Below are 26,285 nucleotides of genomic sequence, written 5' to 3' on the forward strand. Positions count from 1 at the left end.
TAGAAGGCAAGTCAACAGTTTGATATTGATTCGAACACTGCAGATGAGATTAGAATGCAAGCACTACGAAATGCAGGTGCCCCACAACTCCACTGCAGAAGCCACCACATAAAATAATACCCGAGGCTTTGTTGGTGTTCAAATTGCTATTAGTATTTTTCATCCAACTTTGGTTGAGATTGTTCAGTGAGCCATGTCCTTTAGTGCTGGTCTTCTCACATTTTTCAATTAAGTACCTTTGGAAAAAAGGGGGCCATTTAATTGGTCTATAGATTTTTCAATTGAGTACCTTAGGTCCATGTTAGGCCAAAGGACATGGATTTGGTAATATGGCACATCTGCACAATGTGAATAACATAGCACACACACATAGATGCATGCATGTCGAGCTCTTAAACCTCTACTCTCAGGTCGATTTATGCAGCAAATGAAACCCGGATCCATATCAAATCACAACAATAATTCAACAGCAAAAATTGAAGTGAATATGATACTTCAAGATTACAACTGAAATTGTGGTTTAAAAATTGCAAGAAATTCTGGGCCAAATCCAAAGTTACATTGTTGAGAGATATAAATAAATGATGACCATGACTTTTAGATTACCAGTTGTAATTCCCCTTAACAGTAACCAAAGAGAAAAAGTACCGAACAATACGATGCTCAGAGGCTATGCATGGTTTGAGTGGCATATCTGAGGTCCTAAGTTTCATCTCATTGTAATGAAGTTTGACTGTGTATTGAAAAGAAAAGGGAACTAGTTGCATTATATAATTATTTATAGTTGAAAAAAAGGATAAGTCTCCTGTGATCCTAGCTAGACATCCAATAACCTATTAATATAAGAAACTAACAAACAACTCAAGGCATACTACTTATGGACTCATATTTCACCAAATATGTCATCTTTGAGAGAGAACATAACACACAGGAATAACTCAAGTTGCACATGAACAGGCACAAGATAAACTAGCAAATAAGAATTTGCAATATTCAACAAGCGAAGAAAGGAAATTGCACAGATGTACTATGGGAAAACTCTCTTTTCCATTGGAATGTATATAAGCATCAGCATAAATAACCCTGCTAGCTATATGCACAGAGGAAGCAACTAGAGCAACATCTGCATCCTCACCCTATACAATTGTGGTGATTACCATTAGCATTGGCTTTTATCACCATTGTTAAGAAACTGAAATAAGTAGATACAGTCAAGAGCCACTTATACCGTATGTTGATTACCTATCAGAATTAGAGTGATGGCCAGCATCCAGAAGGAAACTGTAAATGTAGCACCTCCAGATGAAAATAAATTACTAGTGATGGCCCCACATGACAGAAAGAAAAATAGGTTGACTTAAGTCATTGAAGACGAGAAACAGAATGCTTATGACATGTCATTAACTTGGAGCAACTTGACCACTGTCTACAGGGAACAGCTACTGTAACCTTGAGTATAAAATTTTATTATTTCTGACTGCACAGAAGTCTTCATTTATTTACCATAATAGTCAGCCAAATTCTCAGGAAGATAATTGTATGATCCACTTAGCCCATAACTGAAAGTTTCAGCTGTAGGAGTCATGAGATTAGGAGCAGAATAAATATTTCTGGCACCAACCTTTTTATTAACCTTTGTCCTGCCCTTGGTAGAGCGTTTGACATCAGTAGGAAACTCAGCAGTAAGCCTTCCCATCTGCTTCTGCAGATCAGCAAGTGAATCATTTATCACCTTTCCCTTGGGACTCTTCTTTCCATCAACGAGCTTGAGTTCTAACCTATATAATGCACAAGCATCACAGTGGTTGATCTCATATTCATAAAGATGCCACTCAAAACAGGTTAGAGGTTGCGGATCCATGTAATAAGACCTCTTCAATCCCCCAAATTCCTTCATCACTTGTTTCCTTGATTCATGCCAACCACGTCCACTGTAATCTGGCAATGACCTCTGCTTCCTATTCCCACTCTCAAATGCTCTACGAGGCTTATCAAAAAAGAGCCACTCCCTAATTATTTCACCTTCAAGAACAGAAAGATCAAACAACTCTGCAAGATCAAAAGAGAATTAGTCAAATCAAAACAACAGATAACACAGTATGTCATTCTTCTAGAGACCAACTGCAAATAAGCATGCCATAAACTAATTTTAACTTATAGTGCCAGAACATATTTCATTATATCATCCATCCTCACTCAGTATGAGCTAAAGCATGCATGTTATGAAGGTTGTTAAACAAATGAGAAGATGGTTATGTGTGTATGTATTGGTTATATGTGTGCATACATGCATACATACGTATATATACATATATGTGTGGAAAATTAGCTATTATGTATTGGCTATATGTGTGAATACATGCATACATGCATACATACATATATACATACATATTTGTGTGTAGAAAATTAGCTAGTATGCATTGGTTATATGTGTGCATAGATGAATGCATGCATACATACATACATACATACATACATATATATATATATATATATATATATATACACACACACATACATATATACATATATACATATAGACATATTTGTGTGTGTGTATCTATATGCATGTGAAAAATCAGAGAGATTTGAAAAACTATATATGAAAAATATGTGAATGATCAATCCAGATATGAATACTTGATTTAGTGTACATAATTTCAGGATAGTTGGTTTCCTAATTTTAGGGGATTTGTTACTTAGTGTTCTTTTTCTTCTACTACTTTGTGTATAAATAGTCATACATTTTATCATATTATTAATGAGAAATATACAAAATTCTTTCATAATCATACACATGATATTAGAGCTTGTTTCCCACCGGAATCAGTCTGTGAATCTGTTTATTCATGGAAAGGGTAAGATTGGTTATCTGACTGGTTCAACTAAAGCACCTAAGGAGGATGACCATACATATCAAACATAGGGTTTAGAAAATTAAATGATCATACATAGCATGGCTGATCAATTTGGGTCCAAAATTGGTCAGACCTATTTGTTTCTCCCTATGGAAAAGAAGCTTTGGGATGCTGTTATGGAGACTTATTCTCACCTGGGCAAGTCAGCACAAATATGTGACATTTGGACAAAGATTAGAGAGTTCAAGCAAGGTTATCAAGCCGTTACCAAATATTACAGCACTCTATAAGGTCTGTGCCAAGAGTTAGAGTTATCCTATGATTTCAAATGGAGATGTGCAGCAGATAGTGCCCAGCACAAAATGAGTCTGGAAAGAGATCTTTGAGTTCTTGGCTGGTTTGAATAAGGAACTTGATGAAGTACAGGGATGTACCTTGGTAAGGAGCCACTGCCATCTAACAGAGAGGTATTTGCAGAGGTTCATAGAGAAGAAAGTCTCCAAATTGTGATGATCGGAAATCCAAGCCCCTTAGTTGCTGAAAATTCTGTGTTGGTTTCAAAAGGACTTGATACAAACCTGACTGGAGGGTGAGAAATTCAAAGAAATGAGACATGGTTTGGTGTGATTACTGCAACAGACCCCAGCACACTGTGAGACTCACCGGAAGTTGCATGGAAGACGAACAAATTGAAAGAGCTATAAGTCTACCAACAAGGACAGTCAGGGCTTACAAGCTGCAGAGGATGGACGGCAACCTACAAGGAATTTTGGGGGAAAAACCAAGACACACCTCTTCAGTAAGGAACAGTTGGAGCAGCTGTTTGAATTTCAGAATCACCCTCTAATTCCTCATCTTCTGGCTCTCTTACCCAAAAAGGTAATTTCTTGTCAAACTTAAGTGTTCTTTCCAATAAGAAAAGTCCCTGGATCATTTATTTGGGTATTGCCGATCACATGACAAGTCTTTCCAGTTTATTTTCTTCTTATAATCCATGGCTTGGTCTCTGAAAATAAAAAATGCTCACAGTTCACTTTCATCATTTGCAGGGAAAGGTTCCATTCCTATCTCCAAAAATATAGTTCTAAACTCTGTACTTCATGTTCCTAACCTTTCTTGCAATTTATTATTAATCAGCAAATTGACATAAGATGAATTGTGCTGTTAAATTATTTCCTTTTTATTGTGAATTTCAGAAGCTACATTCGAGGAAGATAATTGGTGGTGCTAGGGAATGTGAGGGACTCTAATATGTTGAAGATGAAGTTGACTTGAGTGGACAAACTCAGTCAACAAGTTGTAATTTTTCTTTCTGTTGACATTATGCTATGGCTTCGTAGGTTAGGCCATCCTAGTTTTCCATATTTGAAAAACTTGTTTCCTTTGTTATTCAAGCATAAAGATCCATCTCTGTTTCAATGTGAAATTTGTCAATTGGCTAAGCATCATCGTCAAGTACAAGGTAGGTGGGGCTATTGAATGCTATAAGACGAGGCTAGTTGTGAAGGGATTCACACAAACATATGGCATTGACTATCAGGAAACATTTGCACTTGTAGCCAAGATGCACATGATCCATGTTTTATTGTCCCTAGCAGCCAACTTAGATTGGGCATTATAGTAGCTGGATATAAAGTACACCTTCCTTAAAGATGAAGTTGAAGAAGAAGTCTATATGGATTTGCCATCTAGATTTGAAAAATGCTATTGGAGAAGAGAAAGTTTCTGGACTAAGAAAATCACTTTATGACTTGAAGGGTGGTTTGATTGATTTACCAAAGGTAATCTGAAGTCATGGCTAACCTCAAAGTTAGGCAAATCACACCATATTCTGTAAACACTCGATAGATGGCAAGGTAACTATTTTCATTACATACGTCAATGATATTATTTTGAAAGATGACAATGTGATAGAAATGGAGAGACTTAAAAGGATTCTTTATGGGGAATTTGAGATTAAAGATCTTAGACTGCTGAGATATTGCTTAGGTATAGAGGTTGACAGATCCAAGGTAATCTTTGTTTCACAAAGAAAATAAACACTAGACCTGCTCAAGGAAACTAGTGTGCTAGGATGTAAGCCAACTAAAACAGTTATTGAACCTAACCACAGGATGGGATATGCAACTAATTGTGTTCCAAGAGATAAGGAATGATATCAAAAGTTAGTTGGAAAACTAACCTTTCTCATACTATCTCAATCATTTCTTTTGGGGCCAGTGTGATTAGTCAATTTATGCATTCTCCATATGAAAGACACTTTGAGGCAGCATACCAGGTACTTAGATATCTAAAGGGAGCTCCAGGTAAAGGTTTATTCTTCAGGGGAGGAGAACAAATGAATGTTAAGGTATGTATTGATGTAGACTGGGTTGGTTCAGTTAATGACATGAAATCTACATCTGGGTATTGTACATTTGTTGGAGGTAACTTGGAGAAGTTAAAACAATGAGCTGTTGCAAGGAGTAGTGCAAAGGCTGAATTCCAAGTTGTTGCACAAGATATTGATAAGTTGGTATGGTTGATGATGCTACTTGAGGAATTGAAGATTAATATTGCTCAAAATCCTATATAGCATGATTGCACCAAGAATGTTGAGGTAAATCAATACTTCATCAAGGAGAAACTGGAAAAATGAGTAATATGCCTACCATATGTTCCCACTAATCAACAGTTGACTGATGACAGCGCCAAAGGCTTCCTAGACATTTTTTGATGATTCTACAAGTAAGCGGTGAATCATAGACAAATTCAAACAAGCTTGAGGAGGACTGTGGAAAATTTAAGTGATTTGCAAAAATATATTTGAAAAACATTTGAGCGATGAATCCAGATATGTATACCAAATTTAGTGTGCCTAATTTCAGGATAGTTTCCTAATTTTAGGGGATTTGTTACTTAATTTTTCTTTTTCTTCTACACTCTGTATGTATAAAAATAGCCTTGTCTTTTATCATATTTTAATGAGAAATATACAGAATTCTTTCATAATCCGTGCACAGTGTGCATATAAGGCATAAAGTTACTAGGAGGGACCAGAGTTTGTGTATATAAGGAATAAGGATACCAGGAGCATTCCATGGAGATTTCGAAGTTGCAGCCCCCTCACATTCAGGGATGCCAACATCCTTTCCCTGTGTCTTTGCACTAAGTGCAGCAAATAGAGGACCATCCTTCAAACCAATGCCCCCAGGTCGCAGAACTGGAGTCATACCTGGGGGGCCTTCATTTAATGCTAGACTCGCATGAAAGCTACTGCAATAATCCTGACACCATTCAGAACCTTGAGCAGGCCTGGGACAATCCCAGAGAGCACATTTTGGCCCTAAGAAAGCAGATGGTGGAGGGCAGATGTTTGGCAACAAGCCAGGAATGTTGGGCACACCATCCTGTCCACACAGCCCCATGGGGCCAATAAAAAGCTCATGGTCAAAGTCTTGATGCATATCAAACTGATTATAATCTGACTGAGTTGTCATCTCCAAGTTATTAGCCACTGTATTTTGCAACCCAAATGCAGAGCCTTTGCATTGATCAAACCCCAGAAGGCAATGGTCTTGTGATGCATGATTCACGAGATAGTCCTGAAACCAGACAAGTTACAAGCTCGTCATCCAGTTGCACTCTGAAAAATTAGCTAATGTGTAAAAATGGGACCCAGTGAAGGTTTAAGGCACAACTAAGGAATGGAAAGAAATCAACTCCAACATTCATCTTAAGATCTAAAGTGTACATGAATAGTTTTTTCCCTTATCCCTTTGAAATCTTTTGGGTCAACTAAAGAACATAATAACTGATGACTGTATGGTCATCAATCTGAAGAATATTATAACAACTAGACTGTGCAATTTTCTTAACTTTCCTAATCAAATGGTCCTCAAAGACATAGATGATAGATGGATCAATAACATTTGGTGGTAATCATTCCTTCTATGATACTGGTAAACAGCCCCAAAATAAGAATATAATATTCCACACCAAGAGTGAATTACCTACCAAGTGGGACCCAAATCTCATGATCATAACAGCAAGATAAGTTAATGGAGAAGAGCATATATGCTTCAAGAGATAAATAATGTATGGCCCTGAAAAAAATAAAAAAAATCCCAATGTTTGGAGTGCATGGCACAGTCCACCAATTGATAAAATCAAAAGAGTCAGGAGCAATGTTAGTTTAAACATGGATAACTAAGTCACATAAAATGGGGATGAGCATGTGGTACATGGAACAAGAATGGGCATGAGGAAGCTCACTGGCCTTATAATGTACCATAATAGGCAGGATTATTTAGATTGCCTAAATAGGTAGCCTTAAGCTACTTTTAACACAACATAGATTTCTTTTCAACCAAAAGAAGCGGAATGGTAGAATAATATCTTCAAGCTACAACTCTCTATCCTATAAGGTTTTGATTCATTAAATTTGTACACTTAGTAGGTTACTAGCCATAAATAAATAAAGGATGAGAAGAAAACTCATAGAGCACTAAATTTTAGCCATTTGACAAAATAAGCCAGGAGGTACCATGAAGCATAGAGGTAATTTGATTTTCTAATAACCAAGAAGGGAACCAAGGGATCTGTCATTTGGAGGATTAGCTCAGATGTCATAGAGCATGCATCTTTTTCCCAAGTCAAACTGAAGAAAAAAGACAAAGTAAAATAAAATAAAAGAAACAAAAAAAACATTCACACAAGGGAGAAAGGGTGTTGCTGAGGAAGAGAGAGGACAACCTCTTGAAAGGCCATCGAATTGCCTGCCTGAAGACTTTGAACATCAGGCTCAGGCTTCAATGCTGCAGGTTCTACTAATGCACTAGTTGCATCATCTTCCTCCTCACAGCGCTGCAACAAACGGTTAATATCTGCTGAAAATGACCCAAGACTACCACCCTACATGATAGCCATCAAAGATTACCCACTATAAGAATAACAAGAAAATAATATAAACCACAGTTATATTGATGAATTAGATGATACAAACAAGCAAAGAAGAAGCTGGAGACGGCTCATTGAGCTCAGCTTTCCACTCGCGAAGCATCTGATGCACTTGCTCCTCCAACACTGCAACATCACTGGTTCGACTCTCCTTCCTAGCAAATTGAAGATTGGTGAACATCCCTTGGAGATCATCAACCCGGTTTTTTGCCTTGTCCTTGAAAAGTTGGTGTGATGCAGATTTGCAATTACTCTTCGAACCCTTCCTCATTGATCCCCTCCTCAAAACCCTAAAAAGCAGAATGAAAAATTCCTATGAACCCAAATATTGGCTGAAAACATGAAAAGTACAACACACGTATGACTAGCACAGCATGAAGAGTGAGTAAGACTCAAATTTGTTTAGGAGAAAAATGTGGGTAAACAAAATTAAATAAATTACCCACGGATTGCTGAGAAACAGGAAAAAAAAAAAAACCAAAAACAAAAGAAGAAGAAGAAGAAAACAAGAATCCTGTTTCTAGATAAGATGAAATAAACAAAATCAAGCAAATCAATCGTGTCAGATTCTGCTGATTGGAGCTCTTAGTTTCCTCCAGTCCAAAATTCTGAACACCCCAGGATTCAATATTTAAATTTCTTGTTTCCTGCATTTTCTCAGGAACCAAAAGGACTATAAAGCATCGAACATCATCCTTTTCTTTTCACTGTCGGGAACATAACTCACTGCCCCCAATCTCGTCTCAATCGGGGCAAATTTTCCATTTTTGGAACCCAACCAAAATTAAAAGAAAAAAAAATAATCATAATAATAAGCAAACAATTGCAATCTCCCCAGATTTCTCAGCAGCCAAACAGAGGACAACGGAGAACCCGAACCGAAAATTCCGAATCCTCTCTCTATATACATACCCTATTGATTTACTCCAAAAAAAAAAATTAAAAAATAAAAATAAAAATAAAAAGGCAACCCCCAGAATCCATAATAAAAATGAATAAAAATCAAGAAGATGAAAAATACCAGCAAATTGAAGAAATTGGAGATGGGGGTTTGAGAGGCTTTGAGGAGAGGGAGGTGCCTAGAAATGTGATGAGAGCTTCAGCTTCATGCAGTGAGAGGGTTTACAGAAAGCAATTCCGATACGCGGCAAAAGCAGCCCGCTCCTGTTATACTTGGGGAATTGGGACATGTGCCCTCTTCCTTTTCCCCTCCATTTTTTTTTTTAATTTATTTAATTTTTAATTTTTTTTTTCTAATTTATAATCTTTAAATTTAAAATAGTTTATAAAAGGAGTCCTCTTGATTCGAACATAATCTTTCTTTTAAAGATTTTCTAACGTTTAAAATGCTTCATTAATATATGCACTAATTTTGAGATCTTTATTATTGAAAAGATCGCCAATAGGCCGTTACTGCCACGAAAAAACCAGGAGCAAAGTGGAGGGGATTTGGAAAGTTCGGCAAAAAACACGGCCAAGCAAGAAGATCGGACGGCTCAGAGCAAATCTCACAAAAAAATTGGTGACATGTAACTAATCGGCTAATTATATATATATATATATATATATATATATCTATATAATTTTTAAGATTAAGAAATATATATATATATATTTATCAAAAGGGTATACCGTATACTTTATTTTTTAAAAAAAAAATTAATATTTTTTTGATAAGATAAAAAATAGGGAGAATTATGTTTTGGGGGTAGATGGGCCCCCAAATTAACAAAAAGTCCATGTAACTCTTCAAATTGAATCCAAGACTCATTAAAAATATGGAAATTGAGTTGAAGGATATCATCCTTCAATATTTCCAAAAATGTCCTTTGTTGATTTTGAAAAAAAAAAATTAATATTTTTGAAAAATACTTTTATTTAATTTAATATTTTTTAAAAATAAATTTATTTAATTTAATATTTAAAAAAATATTTAATTTAATTTAATATTTTTGAAAAAAAATTATTTAACTTAATATTTTTGAAAACTACTTTTATTTACTTTAGTATTTTTGAAAAAAAAATTATTTAACCTAATTTTATAAAATATTTTATATATGTTCTTAAAGGGTATATTTGTCCGTTACTATTTCATATCCTTCAACTTAATTTTAAGAGTTATATGAACCTTTTGTTAATTTGGGGGCCCATCTACCCCCAAAAGATAATTCTCCCTAAAAAATATTAAACAATTTTTTTGAATAATATTTTAAAATAAAATATTTTGTAGGAATCTTAAATTATTATTATTTTAAGTTAATTTTTCAATAGTGATTTTATTTAAATTTAAGTATTTAAATGTAATATGTTTTTAAATATTGCAATTCAATGAAATAAAATTTTTATTTTCGGATATGATTGTACAATTTTTTACCTTATATTTATCATTATCCTATATCATATATTTTTTTTATCATATGTGTCCCTAACTTTATTATACCTGTATTATTTTGGTAAAAAAATAATTTAAATTTTCTTTTATATCCACGTATTAAATATATATTTTTAAAATTCATATTTATTATCAATGCATATTATTATTATTAACAGATTTTATTATATATATTATTGTTTTTAATTTTTTATTATTTACATAAGTTTTAATTAATTTTAATCTTATCAATTTTTCTCTAAATTTTTTTTTATATTTTATATAATTTAATTTTCATATAGAAAAATTAAAATAAATAAAATGAATTTAAAGTAATATATAAAATAATTTATTCACTTTAGATTTGTTTTTCATTTTCTTTTACTTTTTTTTTTCATTCCACTTTTCTTTCACATTTTCCTTCAAAATTTTCAAACCAAACATGGCCTCAAATTTTCCAAAACCAAAATAGCCCATATGTTGATTGACTCTAAACATTACTATACTTAGTGGAGGACATCATATCTTTCTTTTGGCATGCAGAAAGATTTGTATGAAGTACTTGAGCTCATACTTTTTTGTCACTCTCTTACAATGAATATTGAAGAACTTTGGATTTTTGATGACGGGTAGCTTAGTTGGTCCGCCTCAGGGCCACATGAGGCTTACCTGGTCCTTAACTTTCGGGGCCCTGCTTTTCATAAATGGCATGGATGTGATAGTCGTGGTGTCAAAGAAGCTTAAACCTAGAAATTTCAATTTCTAACTACAGTACTTCATGTGATGGAATCCTGAAAAGAAGGCTGATAGCAAAAGGTAACAATAATTTGGGAAATGAAATGCAGTTTGATAGGAAAAAGGAGAGGAGACATGGAAAGAATGTCATGCTAAAGAAAGGAAGGAAAAAGACAAGAGTGTATGAGAAGCTTGAGAGCATCAATGAGGCCTTTTGCAATGATCTGTTCAAAAACTAAACCCAGTGGGGGAGTTGGGGAAAGAATGGTATAAAGGGTCTTCTCCACTATGTTCCTAGGTAGGTCCACATTCTCCTTTCTTTGATGCCTCCTACCAAAAATGAATGTTGTCTAGGACTATCAAATTTACCCTACTAAGTGCCATTTAGTTGCAACTTGCAACTGCCTCACCAAACCCAACTACTAGTATTAAGCGAAAACTAAGGTTCTTATATCATGTTAAACTAACAATTCAACTTAAAAGCTTTAGAATATTGTACATCAAGCCGACCGTTGAAGCCCTAATAGGTTCACTACCCGCTTAAGAGCCTGTTTGGGGTAATTTCGTATTTTTGGCTTTAGCCTGAAGCTGAAACCAAAGTACAATTTTTAAAAGACAATATTGAACTTCATGTTACGCTCTTTTTTAAGTTATAAATTCTTTGAACAAAATTAACTAAATAGGTATGGAAACTCTTATTGAGCTACAAAAAGAACTTTCAGCTTTTTAGAAGTTAATCTAAATAAGGTTGAAGTCAATTGGGCTTAAACTGTCACTAAGCGTAACTACTCCATCTATCCATTAATCCACGCCGTAAGCTCATAACCTTGTATTCAAACTATTGTTTTCTTTGTGAATGACCTAACCTTGAAAAATAAGATGACAATTCTAGTAACCTAGCCATGGGTTATTTTCTCGTGTAGGCGCACCAATGGCAACTAGCACAACCTGCAACAATTGTCGAGGCTTGCACCATAGACTTGGGTTCAAGTTTTCCTTTTAGTAGGACTAAATAGTTTTTTCACTAATACTCGCAACTTACAGTAAATGTTGCTTTTGTCTAATTGTAAAGTATTGAATACCATTGTTTCATCAACTCATATTCAGCTAATATTATTCACTTGTCTAACAGAAAAGTGGACTAGGGAGAGAATTAAGTAGGGTGGGATTAATAACTAGGACAGGTTCAAATAGTCCATTTTGGCTCAACTAATACAGCAAATATAAAATTGCATCAAACTCTCATTGGCCTCTTGTGATGGACTAACACATTCACACATTCACCTTTCTATAAAAAATTTCCTATACGGTATCTACAGAAGATAAAGTTTAGAAGTGATCCACTTTCTTTGTGGGAGAATTCTGGAGGACCATCATAGGGTTGGGAAGATAGGAGTTCATCTGAAGTCTGAACTACACTAAATATTTTCACAGCTATTTCTTATCATCTGAAGAGAAAATCTGAAACAGAACAATGGAAATCATTCTGCTCGGAGTTAGAAGTCAGTTTCCCCCATGGGAACTGGTTCACATGCTCTTCAGAATGCCAAGTGGATTCACTACTTAGTTGCAGTATGGACAAAGATTAGGTAAGTGTAAGACTCATCCTTGAGGCCTGGCTTAAGTGCTAAAAGGTTGGCGATGAGGGGAAAACTGGCCCAATGTATGGTCCTAATTGCAACATGCCACCTACACGACTCATCAAGCGTAAGTTTCCATCATTGTACACAAACAATTGCCACTTCTAAGCAACTTAAGTAGACTTGAGTTTTGGAGCCAAGCTCTTGGAAACTGTTCATATTAAAAAAAATGTTATAAGACAATGAAACTCAAAATAAGTTTTCCCATTCACATGAGCAATCCAGATTTGAGCTTATATAGCAGAAACTGAATATATTTACATAAGAACCACACTGTACACTGCTTTCTAGCATAAAGATCTAAATTTGAGTATAATATAAAAAATTGCAAAATGTAATCTTGTGCTGTGAAGGGGTTCTATTAAAACTCTGAAAAATTATGAGCCTCTGACCATTACATGTTGCTCGAAAATTTACCCCAAGCCTTTATTCGAATACTTGGTTCTCTTAATGTCACTTTTTTTCTGTAAAAGAATTGCAACCAAAAAAATTAAAATTATGAGAAATGGCTAATTGAGAACAAGTTTTTTACATAGGCTGGTTTCAATTGGATTCATTTAAGGATGGAATTAGCAAAGATAGAACCCAATCAGCCAATCCAGATCAAAGACAAAATAGTAGAAAAAATATTGATCAAGAGAAACTATAAGGATACTCAGGAAACTTACAGTATACTTCATGTTGTATTTGACTTTTTCTGTATCAATTGGGTAATGCTTTTCCATCTTCAGTCACATGAGCATGCTTGAAGTTGAAAAGACCGCTGAGTCCTTGTCCTTTGGCAAGTTGCTCCAGCTCTTCAAGTTTGTGTTTAAGTTGTTCAACTTCTCTAACTAGATCTTCATCTCTTTGCTTCAATGCCTGAAACAGTGGATAATAGGTCACTGAATTAAATCAACTAAGAGAATGGACACACATCGATGGAATGTGACACACAACACATGATCATATTCACAAAAATAAGCATATAAACAACAATGCAGCTTCTTTATCTTCAAACCTTGATTAAAAAAGAAAAAAATCCCATTGAAAAATATCTACTTTTGACTTACTATGAATAACAAGGTAATCAAGTAACTCCTGGAAAGGAAAAAGAAGTAAAAGATAGTATAAATACAGACTTTCAGCTTTCATTAAACCAATAGAATCTAATATTTACACAGATGTTTATAGGATAGTCCACTTTTTTGTTCCCAATCATAAAGCCCCACCAATCAATCACTCCAGAGAACTGGCAAATACAGATTAGGCAAGATTGTGCACCAATTCTGTAAGGGAAAGCAAAAGTTCTGTGATGGGGGGAAACCTTTTAAAGTTTATTCAAGGAAGAAATGGAAGACCTAAGTAAACTTTAAGTAGGATTAATATTAATTAGAATTGAATTGGGATTGGTATTTGTTGGAGTCTAATTAGGATTAGCTAGTTGAGTTATAATATAATTAGAATTTGAGTCATAATAGGTTATTAGAGTCCTAGTAGACTTTGGATGTTATAATTAGAATTAGAATCATAATAGGTTATTAGAGTCCTAGTAGACTTTGGATTTCTTAGAGAAGCCTATAAATAGGCTAATCAATGTAAATCAAAGGGATGAATTTGATGAATAATATTATACTTTCTTTCATTGCAAGGTTGCAACCCTTAATGGTGAGACTCCATTGATTTTCTTCTAGGTGAGACTCCTAGAAGGCCTTAGTGAGACTCTAAGGTTTTCCATCTTTTCTTCATTGTTTCTTCTTTCTCTCTATTTCTTATCTTATAATTTTCTCTACCATAAAAATTATTCCTTGTTCCTCTCCTTACACCCTAAAAATAAAACCCTAGCCCACCTACCCTTGAGTGTAGACAACCATTCTAGGGTTGTCCTACATCATTCTGCCACCTCTTAACGTTTGCATGCACTCATAGAAAAGAGTTACTCATTAAATATTTACTGCCTCACCATATTTTCATGCTCATTGGACTGATTGTAACTCCAGGCAACTTGATGCTAGTCATTTATATACTTAAAAAATTAACACTTATCCTGAATTCTTAAAACATCATACCATATGGTAGAAAGAAACGCACTTGTATGAACTCTGCTCTAAAATGTCCACTCATCCTCTTCCATCAAAATGGAATTTTAACGAAAAAAGAAAAAAAAAAGAAACACACCAAACACCACTGCTAGAAAAAAGAAGAAAGAGTAAAACAGAAAACTTCAACCATCCCATATCCACAACATAGAAGAATATAAGTATATTAGATGCCCACCTGTAGTTCCTGTTTGCGCAATTCCTCCTTTCTAGCCTCGGATCTAGAACTTCTTTGTACCTCAAAGATAACAGCTGCTCCAGCAACCTAAATTAACAAATTGGGGGCATACCACATATAAGTTCGATCTAGAATATCAAAAATTGGTTTAACAAAGAAAAAAGTGCTATGGGATGAGTAGTCATCAGGTTAATGGGAAGTCATCATCCTAAACCTATAATGTGCATACGAACTACATGGGGATCAGAATCACCATTAAATATGCCCTAACTAGAACATCTCCAAGGCAGAAAGATCTCTAATCTGCATATCCTCCTGCAATTAAAAACAAAATGGAGGTGAATTGGATTTTATCCACAAGGTCAGTTAACCTCAGTTAAACTTGCCCACTGTAATTGGTTTCAAGGTGCCAACTAACCTGCAAGCATTTATATGGTTGTATCAAAGACCTCGGAATAAACCCTACTTCATCAAGTATTTTCTCCCTTTTTATTCTATTTTATTATTACTTTTTTGGCAAATGGGTTGATAAGATGGAGTTTATGGGTAAGGGGAAGGCTATGCCTGTTGTGCAGCCCATTGCTGCCTGTAAAGAAAAGGCAATTCCTTCCTACTTGATTTTGTCATCCATAATCATAAGCAAGCACAACCTTTCTTTTTTTTTTTTTTTTGATATGAAATTTTTTGTCCCATTGGCACTTGAACCTGGAAGCCCCCACAAACCCTCCCCATCCCTTTACCAATTGAGCCAGACCACAAGCTTGAAAGAAACAATGCAAAGAAGAATTTATAAAAAACAGGTTTTGAAGACATGCATTTTTATGACATATTGCAATAGAAAAGTTAATAAAATGTGTCTCTTTCTTGGAATGCTGTTTGGTTGAAAATAAAAAAAATGGAAAACATGTTTTGTAGGTTGTTGAACCCATTGCTTTTCTAAGAAAAGAAATCATGCATCTAAATCTTTTGATAACACAAATGAAAGAAGTTTTTAGTTTATTTACTTGTTTTGATTTTATCCAAAAAATTTGGGAAAAAAAACGTGTATACACACAGCCCCATTTTGGCTAAAAATGTGTTGCATGGAAATGCAACTCTAGCTAGCATATTAGTGCACTAGTAATCCATTGTTTGTTTAAAGCTAGATAATACAAGTGCTTCACTAGTAACATGGCATTTTATGCCTTCTGAATTACTAGAAGTGTAAGATCTCGAAGCCTAAACTGGTTTACATATAGATCTTCATAACCTCTTAACGCTACCTGTCGAAGACACACAGAGGACTGGAAAATGGTTTGGTTATGCAGTATGTAGTTCCAAAGTCCAGAGGGCACTAAGAACCGTTAAAAACATACATACCTATGTGAATATGTGAGTCTGTGTAACCAACTAGAATTTGCATTATCAATTTTGAATAGTTAGTTTTTAAGTAAAGCTAAATAACTCTTTCCTAGATTTGGAAAATTGAACAGGAAAATATTGATAAATTTGTTGTGCTAAAATATCTACCGTGGTAAGTTGGTAACATCATTTTTTTTTTTTTTTCTTTTTTCCCTGGAATAAAAAACTTCAGTTCCATGAGACGTCAAATATGCATCTAGACAGTTGTTTTATGTAGGATTACAACTCTGCCACAAGAGGATCATGAGTTTCACAAACCTCTTAGGAAGGAAAAGCAGAAATACTGTTCTGAAGCAGAATTTCTGTTGTTACAACTAAGCTACTAACCAGATACCAGCATTATAAATCCATCCACCCACAAGCATACCCAGTTGCATGTAACAACAAAATTCTCTCATTTCTAATTTTCATGAACATGGATTTGTGGGCACAAACATATGCTAACACATCAGTACAATGCACATATAGAATGTAATCTGTAACAGCAGCCATTAATGGAAAAGAAGTCGCAAACCCCGGCATTTATACACCAGCCACCACAATGCACCCACTCAATATACCTAGCAGTTAATAGACAGTTAAGGCTCACATATGACAAATAGCATATGCAAACTTCATTCTATATACCTACCAAGCTTTGTGATCATGTGCAAATTTAGTTAATCTTTGATGCAGATGACAATAATAGGACTCAAGATTAATACTACCGTGAACACAAAAAGTTCCCCAACAAGATCTGCAGCAGCTTGGACAGCTTTCTCTTCATTCAAAGGGCGAATTTCAACATTGGTTGCATGACCATAGATGCGTCTTTGCATAGTTGTTGTGAATTGATGATTTGCCTGATTTATATAAGGAAGAACACATCATTAAATCTATATTCCAAATAGTAATAAACAAGGCACAAATTACAGGACAAATATTCTCTACAAAAGACACCTCTTTTTGTTTTTTTTTTTCTTTTGGATAAGTAAGAAAGGTTACAATGGGTTCTCTCTCTCTCTCTCTCTCTCTCTCTTCCTTTTTTTTTTTTTTTTCCTAACGAGGATGATTAAGATTAACATTTTTTTTTTTTTTTTAAATTTTTGTTAAGAAAAGAAGTAATTCATTAAAAAGCAAGAGCACAACAAAGTACATTGGAAGTATACAAAGAGCGCCTAAGAAAAGAAAAAAAAAATGAAAAAAAAAGGGCAAGGAGCAACCAAGGAGGGATTACAAAAGATACCTTCCTCCCTTAACAAGTACCCAACCACTCAACAAAATCCATTAGAGTCATTGAACCATCACCTATATATATATTTTTACCCATAAGAGAAGATTACTAAGAAACAAGTTTCTCAAACTCCAGATAGATATCTCCTCATTCTCAAATGACCTTTGATTTCTCTCTAACAAAAAGTCCAAAATATGCATAAAGGAGCAACTCTCCAAAATTTTTTCCACTTTTTACCAGCATAAGAACCATACTACCGTAGCAAAATCTCCCTCACTGTGGCCACCTAAACCTAAGAAATCCCAAACAATGAAAACCACAACTAGCAAAGAACTCTTGCCTTGTGGTAGTGGAGAAGGATATGATCACTTGACTATTCATCCGATTTACATAGGAAGCATCTATTAGCTAGTGTTCACCCTTTTTTTTGTAGTTGATTAAGAGTCAAAACCTTCCTTGACAAGCTTCCCACGTGAAGAAACTTGCCTTAGAGCCCATGGCTTCCAGATGAGCCCTCTTAGAAAAGAAGTTGAGCTCCCTGTCTCCAAAGCTAGCATAAAGGGACTTCACTCAGAATCTTTCTTTCCTTGAAACCATCCACACTACCCTATCATCCTTACATCGACAAACCCACCTTACATCCAATTCAAAGGCCAACTCCTCTACATTGTCAACCCTTCCAACTCTAATCAACTTGCTCTTATCAAGGTTAATTTTCAAACCTGAGATGGCTTTGAATCACAATTGCTTTTTATTTTATTTTGCTCTTGTCTACGAAGGGGCAGGAAAGAGAACTGATCATGTAAGATCTGATTACATGATGACAATTAAGACTTATAAGTTGGCAACTGATGATGAACTTTGCCTTAATTGATGCAGCCTGGCGTTGATATGATATCCTAGCATATTTTACATGACCTCAATTACCAGATACAATGTGATGAAATGTCAATTTAGATTTAACATCTAACATCACTATCACAATCACCTCTCATCTGCCTCACCACCATGCCATGTTCCAAAATCGAGAGTATCACATAACATTCCATTACCTATTTTTTAGGCACTGGAGAGATGGGCTACTTTGTAAGTTATTGAGAGGATAAATGTGTAATGTTCATTCACGTGAATACCTTCACGAGCTTCTATGCAAGTGTTTGTTACCTATTTTATAAAATAAACTGGACATGAGGGCGTAGTCCTAAAATGGCTTGCTTGGATAATTTGGACAGAGTCCAACAGGGCATAGTTCTCACATATCATTTTGTCTCCTAGTGAGTGTAACTGATAGATGTAGTTTTCAATGGCCTTTTAATTAAATTTTGGAGTGGCACTTAATGGTAAAATTACAGCTGAAAAGAACATAATGAATACTCTTTTATAGCAAAACATTGCCAAAAGGAGAAGGTTTTTCTTTCTTTTAGCCCAGCTTCTTGGATGTCGCTTATATACTTCGTGTGTACTCTTTTCGCCTCTTCTAGGCTTTTCTAATACAATCTCTTATTTGCCTATAAAAAAAAAAAAAGAAAAGAAAACATTGACAGAAGATATTAGAATGCCAAAGGACTTTGATGCTCTAATGCATGTACAAATCAAATGAGAACATTAAGATTTATCGACCAATGATCATGGCATATAGCCCCTTCCAATTGCCCCATGATCAAAGAAAAATATGGGAAAAAATCACTAAAATTACATAAAAAAAAAGGACTAAAACTAGTGTGTTGTTTGCACAAAAATCGAAGAGAATTGATACCAAAGACAACATCTACAACAAAGACCAAAACCCAGCATCTAAAAAGAAGACAAGCAACATCCATACACTAAACACCAAGCTTAAGATCAAACCCCTAAGTTGAATTACATAAACAAAACACAATCAAATTCAAAAATTACAAAAAATGCAGAAAGTATAATCCACAAAGCTGAAGACAAGCTTAGAAAAGAATTATTAATGCAGCAGAAACAATACAAATTACATATAAATATGCAAAAACTCAATCCAAGCTCCAAAAAACAGAAAAGAAAAATAAAATTAAAATCATATCAGAAATGCTGGAATTTCGATTTAAGATCACACAAGCAAGCAAGCAAGCAACCAACCAACAGAACTAATGCACAAATAAACACCCGAATTCCCAACAAAATCAAAACCCAATAACCACCATCCATACAGAGAATACAATCAAAACCCGGAAAGCGTCATTCACATAGTATAAACATAAAGTTGAAGATCAAAGCTAGCATAAAAAAGTTAAAAGAGTAAGAAAAAGACCTGGGCAATGTTGATGATGAACTGGCGAAACTTGGGGTGCAAGCCAGCATCTTTCTTAAGGCGAGCGGCAATGGGTTTGCACATGGTTTTGAGGGCGAGGGTGCCTAGCTTCACCACCGGCAGTATCATTTCTGAACCTGAGATTGAAGTCGCACACCACCTATTCGATCTTTTGACTCTTAGATTCTTGCATGTTTGCGTTTGGATGCAGCGGGTCGGTTCTTCACTTTCATTTTCGCTTCATTTGGACAGGAAGACAGCGGTGACAAAGAAGTGGAGCAGTGAAAAACAAAATATCTTTTATTTATTTATTTAGTTTTAAGTCAATATCCAAATTTAAGCTAGCAGTATTTGGTTGCTGTTATTTAAAAATAGTTTTTAAAAATAAAATAGAATTGTTTTTAAAAAATAAGTAAAAATTATTTTCATAAATTTTTAAAAACAAAAGAAAAATATTAAAAAATAAGAAAAATAATTTTAAGAATAATTAAGTGAGATATATTTAATATTTAAAATTCTTTAATGATTGTTCTAATTTTTTAAAAATGATTTAGAATTCAAAAAATTGACCAATTAATTACATAATAAATAAAAAATGAAAATATTTTATTTGCAATTGGATACCAAATATATGAATGTGATGAAAAACTTGACTTATTTATGCCTTAAAAATAAACTTTATTTACTTTTAAATTCATTTAGAGTAAAATAATATTAATAATTATCAATTGTAAATTATTATCATTATTATTTATTTTTAACAAAATAAATTAATTATTCTTTGTGAGGATGTTAATGTCAATATTTTTGTAATATTTATAAATTTTTTTATATGATTTTATTATAATATTATTATTCATATTTTATTAAAAACTATTTAATTTTAAATTTATTAGTAATTATAAAACTCTTTTCATTTTTAATAAAAATTGAATTAAATTAAATTAATGTTATATAAATTGAATTTATAGTTTTTTTTATAAAATTGAAACAGAAAAATTATTCTTAGAAGCAACTTTTTCAAGGAAGTTTTTTGTTTTTATTTTTGTTTTTCTTTTATCTTAAAAACAAGGATAAGAAAACATGCCCAAAACGGGCCTTTAAGTTTCTCTTGCAATGGCGTTGTCCTAGAACATCTGGTGCCTTTGCTATATAAAGAGGACAAGGTTCAGGGTTGAAATATGTAAAAAAATTAGCAGTAAGAGATCGGTGTGAGATACATGGATTGGGCAAACAGTGAGAGATCAAGTGAGCTGCTTCATGCTCAAGCTCATGTCTGGAACCATATATTCAACTTCATCAACTCTATGTCACTGAAATGCACGTGCCATTCAATTAGGCATCCCAGACATCGTCCACAACCATGGCAAACCCATGACTCTTCCTGAGCAGGTTGCTGAGCTCTCAGTCCACCCAAAAAAAGACTCGGTGCGTGTGTCGTCTCATGCGCATTCTTGTTCAATCTGGCTTCTTTGCTGCACAAAGAGTCCGACAAAGTGAGCAAGAAGAGGGGTATGTGCTTACAAATGCCTCTAGGCTCCTTCTAAAGGATGACTTCTTTGGCATAAGGCCCTTCTTGCTTGCCATGCTCGACCCAACTTTAACTAAACCCTGGCATTATGTGAGTGCTTGATTTCAAAATGATGATCCCACTCCGTTCCACACTGCTCATGAGCGGACATTATGGGATTATGCTGGTCCTGAACCTCAGCTCAACAATTTCTTCAATGAAGCCATGGTTAGTGATGCTCGCTTAGTCACTAGCGTGCTGGTTAAGGAGGGAAAGGGCGTATTTGAGGGATTGAACTCATTAGTTGATGTCGGGGGCTGCACGGGAACTATGGCTAAGGTCATTGCTAACGCTTTCCCATACTTGAACTGCACCGTGTTAGATCTCCCCCGTGTAGTTGCTGGCTTGCAAGGGAGCAAGAACTTGAACTACTCCGCAGGGGATATGTTTGAGGCAATTCCTCTCGCAGATGCAAGTTTACTCAAGGTATGCCTAAGTTTCTCTTATCAGTTACTAACTTTCTCAGGATCTCAAAGAATGAGAAAGATCTTTTTTAAATATGTAAAGAATCATTTTAGAAAAGAGAGCCAATTTGAAAAGAATTTCCAGTATTTTTTCTTCCTATTATTCTATGTGAGATTTAAAAAACAAAATCAGTTTGTATTCCTTGTCCGTAAATTATGGTTCAAATATACTAAACATTATGGCTCAAAAGGCGTACCCTATGAAAAGGAGTCACAATTTATGGTGAATAAGAGAAAATATTGGGGAAAATGAGATCAAACACCTAAACTCCACTGGCCTTACCTTCTCTTCATTCATCATGTGCCTTATAGTTGGTTTTATCCATCCCTACCTAATTAAAATGTATTTTAAACAAATGACAAGCAGTGGATATTGCATGACTGGAGCGATGTAGGGAAGCAATTCCTAGCAAGGAAAAGGGAGGAAAGGTGATTACAATAGACATGATCATGATGAAGAACCAGAAAGGAGACTGCAAATCCAGAGAAACACAGCTGTTCTTTGATATGCTGATGATGGTTTTGGTCATGGGTAGAGAGAGGGAGGAGAAAGAATGGAAGAAGCTTTTCTTGGATGCTGGTTTCAGTCACTACAAGAACACCCATGCTACGTTTGAGGTCGCTCATCATGGTTTATCCTTGATGTTATATTTGTAGCTAATATGAAAAATTAATGCGTATTTAACTAACAAACTCTGGTAAGAATATTAATTAGGACGGTTCTGTTCGGGTTACTGTTTGGGCAGGAGTAATCTTTGTTCTAAGAATTTCAGAAATGATAGTTGTTAAGCTATGAATTTCTTCTTACAATTGATGTGTTAGTTTTTCCAATATTGCTTCATAGTTTTCCAATTGATGTGTTTGTTTATTTGAAAATAGATCTGAAGTGGTGGATCACATGTACGACGAGGTTTAAACCATGTACAACTTTTTCGGCACCTTAAATCTGTCTTAAAATATCATATTTCATTAGATAAAAAAAAACATATTCTATATGCGTATCATTTTCAATTAGATGTAATATCCTTAGATATCATATCCAATATACATGAAATTCTAAGATAGTATATATAATTGGATATGTGATATTATATCCCATAAATATGAAATTTTAAGGTAATATATGTAATTGAATATGTTTTAATTATTATGCTTATTTAGTTTGTAAAATAAAAAAATGGAATAAAATATTTATTAATTTTCAAAGATATTTATTTAAAATAAAAATTATATTATATTCCAATATTTACTATTAAAAAATATGAAATTTCTCTTATGTTTAACAATATTCATAATTAAAATATTTAAAATATATCTATTTTATATTATGTTATTCAATATATAAAAACAATGTGTATTACATATATATACACACATATATAATAATAATAATAATAATAATAATAATAATAATAATATTGTTTTACAATAGATTTTATAAATATTTTTTGTTCTTTTTTTTAACCATAAATTTAATTTTTAATCATTTTTTATTATTTTGTAAAACAAGTAATATGAAAAATAAGAATTAATAAAAATAAATAAATTTATGATACATAAAATATATATATTCTATATTTTAGCTTATAAATAACATTTTTCACATAGAAAAGATATAAAAAAAATATGCATAATATATCTTATTACTTATCTCATCCTGTGTGTAACATAGAATAAAATAGGATAAGTGATAAGATAATTTATCTTACTACATTATCAATAAAAAATGTGATTGAATATATTATTTCTTCTCTTATTGCATTTCATGTTTTACCCTATCAACCAAACATGATCTTTTTTATCTTTATGTTTTAGTTGAAAAACTTATTTAAGAATGAGAAGTTACTACTAAACGGGAAAAGGGTTTAACAAGAAGGACAACAAGCGTGATGAACAATGGAAAAGCCCTCAATTAAGTAATAAAATCTCCTTCTTGATTTGGATGACGGACATTCATCTCCACTCATATGCCTTCAGCACCAACAATCCAAAAACCATTTTGATTTCCTTACATCCTACGACACAATCAAGACGATTTAGGTACCCATACTTTCTTAGGTCATTGATAGTTAGTCTTTCTCTCTTTTAGAACCCAAATAGCCATAGTTTTAGGCACAATGTAAGAAGATTTTCTTAGAGAACATGTGCTACTTATATGGCCATTTATCTTAAAAAGGTTAAAATAGTAGTTGTGCTACTGCTTGAAGCTTCCTTTACAAAACCGTCCTTGATATATATTTTTTTGAATAAAAAATGCATTTTTAACTCAATAAAATCATGTTGAAATCCTTTTTCTTATTTGAAAATTTTAAGAGGGTGTGGACCCCGTATTTCTGCTCAATGCGTTTCTCACTCAATGGCGAAACTCGATTTTGATTTCGAAAAATTGATCTTTATTGATTAAGAAAAATTGACTTGGAGTCGCTACTTATTTTTGTTTTATTTTTAAAGGGTAAACAAAATAAGAAAGAAAAAACCCTAAGTGTGACTCCTTGTTTTGGAAAAGGTGGTCTGTGAAAAACCGGATCGGGTTCGGGGGCCAGGTTACTTATCAGGAAGGTACGGTAAAAACCGTAGCACTCTTCTAAGTCCCTAAAAACGGGTCTCTACTAATAAAATGAAGCAATCATGGCAGTGGACGAGTAGATCAATGAGTACCCAGGATAAATCATGCATACGTGAGTATCAAAATATGCTTGGACAATTACCAGAGTGAAAGTAGGTGCGTACCTGGGCGACGAGCCACCATGCGCTATCAAGAGAGAGGTTAGTGCACAAGTAAGAAATAATAGCATGCATGTCGGAGAGCAGGATAAATAAATCATGTATGATAGCCGAGTCAATCAATCAAATCAATCAATAGATCATAAGATCATGTATGTGGGGCCTCCACCAAAGCCCGATTAATCTTGGATGAATTAATATCACAAATTCCATTATTTAGGAATTATGAAGATTCATCATTCTTGCTTGTATAAAAATTAAAAGAAATATAACATTATTAAAAAAAAATCGGAGTGAAATCAAAATTTGTTCGAGAGAAAATTAGATTTTTGATTATTTGGAAATTGAAGTCTCGAAAATTATTTGAGGACTGGAGTCTTGTGAATTAAATTTAAGAATTAGAATTTTGGATATTAAATTTGAAAGAAATTAGAGTTTTGGAAATGGGAAATTAAGTTCAGAAATTGGAATTTTGAAGAATTGTTTAAAATGGAATTTTGAAATAAATAACTAAAATAATAATAATTAAATAGATTAATGTGAATATCGGAATTTTCAGAAATAACAATTTAATTCGGAAATCGAAAGTTTTAAATGAATTGTTTAAAATGGATTTTTAGAATAAATAAATAAAATAATAATAATTAAATAAATTAATGTGAATATCGGAATTTTCAGGAATAGAAATTTAATTCGAAAATCGGAAGTTTTAAATGAATCGTTTAAAATGGAATTTTAGAATGAATAAATAAAATACTAATGATTAAATAAATTAATGGGATTATGGAAATTTTCGGGATTAGGAATTTTCGGAAAATTAAATTTTAAAAAATTGATTATTAGGAAATTAAATTTAAAATTAGAATTTTAGAAAATTATTTCAAAAATGGCATTTTTAAAATAAATAAATAATAAATAATAAATAAATGAATAAATTTGGGACTTTGAAATTTTAGGAAATTTTAAAAGAGTTAATGGAGGATATATATATATATATATATATATATATATATATATATATATATATATATATATATAAAAGAATAAATAAAATAATCAAAGAAACAAAACTTTTAACATTAAAAATAATAAAATAATAAAAAAAATGATAAAAGATAAAAAAAAACCAAAATGATGGCACGTGGGAGAAAAGAGAAAAAATAATAATAAATCACTTTGAAGCCTGCTGGAACCATGCCACTAATGGAGAATAAAAAAATAATATAAAAAACTCATATCTTTGACTTTTAATCACCAATTTCTTTAAACATGCCATCAAAACAAAAGGGCTTCAGCAAATATTTGCCCGTTATCACTGTTGCTCCAACCTGAACTCAAAGAATAAATTTGAGTTCCCTCTACAGAAACATTAAATAGAGGTTCCCGGTCAAAACTAGGTTCATTAACCAGTCCAAAGAATACTCTCACTGAATAATGCTCCCTGGGGCACTCCATTGATAATGCAGAAATTTCTAGGACCTCCAGATGGAGGAAAATAATGGAGAGTTTTAGGAGGAGGAGAGATGAGACCGGGAATTATTGCATTAATATTTCAAGAACTATCTGAAAAAAATGAGACTGTGCTGTTCGGAGACGACAGCACTCCTCCGTCGTCCGCATCCTCGGCAGCCGCGACAGCCACCGGAAACCAGTTCACGTCTCGCGCCCTCTCGGATCCATCTGATGAACTATGTTCAGACATCAGATTATCGGCGAGCCACGGGAAGCGAAACTGCGAAGAAGGATGGTGGCGAGAAACAGGGGGAAATGAAGAAAAACAGAGTATGTGCATAAAAATATAATATCATCAAATCTCACTCCACTTCACCAAGGTAAA

The 26,285-nt window shown here is 33.6% G+C and overlaps 2 protein-coding genes and 1 pseudogene across 2 annotated transcripts; 1 reads left to right on the plus strand and 2 right to left on the minus strand.

Moving 5' to 3' along the window:
* Positions 1-1,025: 1,025 nt before the first annotated feature.
* Positions 1,026-9,229, minus strand: LOC100262658 (transcription factor VOZ1). The gene is made up of 5 exons (XM_010658711.3): positions 8,821-9,229; positions 7,846-8,089; positions 7,596-7,754; positions 5,929-6,445; positions 1,026-2,049 (listed from the first exon to the last, which is right to left on the minus strand). The coding sequence occupies exons 2-5, from the start codon at positions 8,068-8,070 to the stop codon at positions 1,496-1,498; spliced, it is 1,455 nt and encodes a 484-aa protein (XP_010657013.1). The 5' UTR covers positions 8,071-8,089; positions 8,821-9,229; the 3' UTR covers positions 1,026-1,495.
* A 3,499-nt stretch (positions 9,230-12,728) lies between these two features.
* Positions 12,729-20,025, minus strand: LOC100267816 (OPA3-like protein). The gene is made up of 5 exons (XM_019223686.2): positions 19,691-20,025; positions 16,910-17,044; positions 14,802-14,888; positions 13,214-13,406; positions 12,729-13,009 (listed from the first exon to the last, which is right to left on the minus strand). Exons 1-4 carry the CDS (start codon positions 19,817-19,819, stop codon positions 13,248-13,250), a joined length of 510 nt encoding a protein of 169 aa, XP_019079231.1. The 5' UTR covers positions 19,820-20,025; the 3' UTR covers positions 12,729-13,009; positions 13,214-13,247.
* An 885-nt stretch (positions 20,026-20,910) lies between these two features.
* LOC100245504 (trans-resveratrol di-O-methyltransferase-like) lies at positions 20,911-22,367 on the plus strand (annotated as a pseudogene).
* Positions 22,368-26,285: the final 3,918 nt, after the last annotated feature.

Source organism: Vitis vinifera, chromosome 12 (assembly GCF_030704535.1).
Source record: "Vitis vinifera cultivar Pinot Noir 40024 chromosome 12, ASM3070453v1".
In the NCBI taxonomy this organism is placed as follows: domain Eukaryota; kingdom Viridiplantae; phylum Streptophyta; class Magnoliopsida; order Vitales; family Vitaceae; genus Vitis; species Vitis vinifera.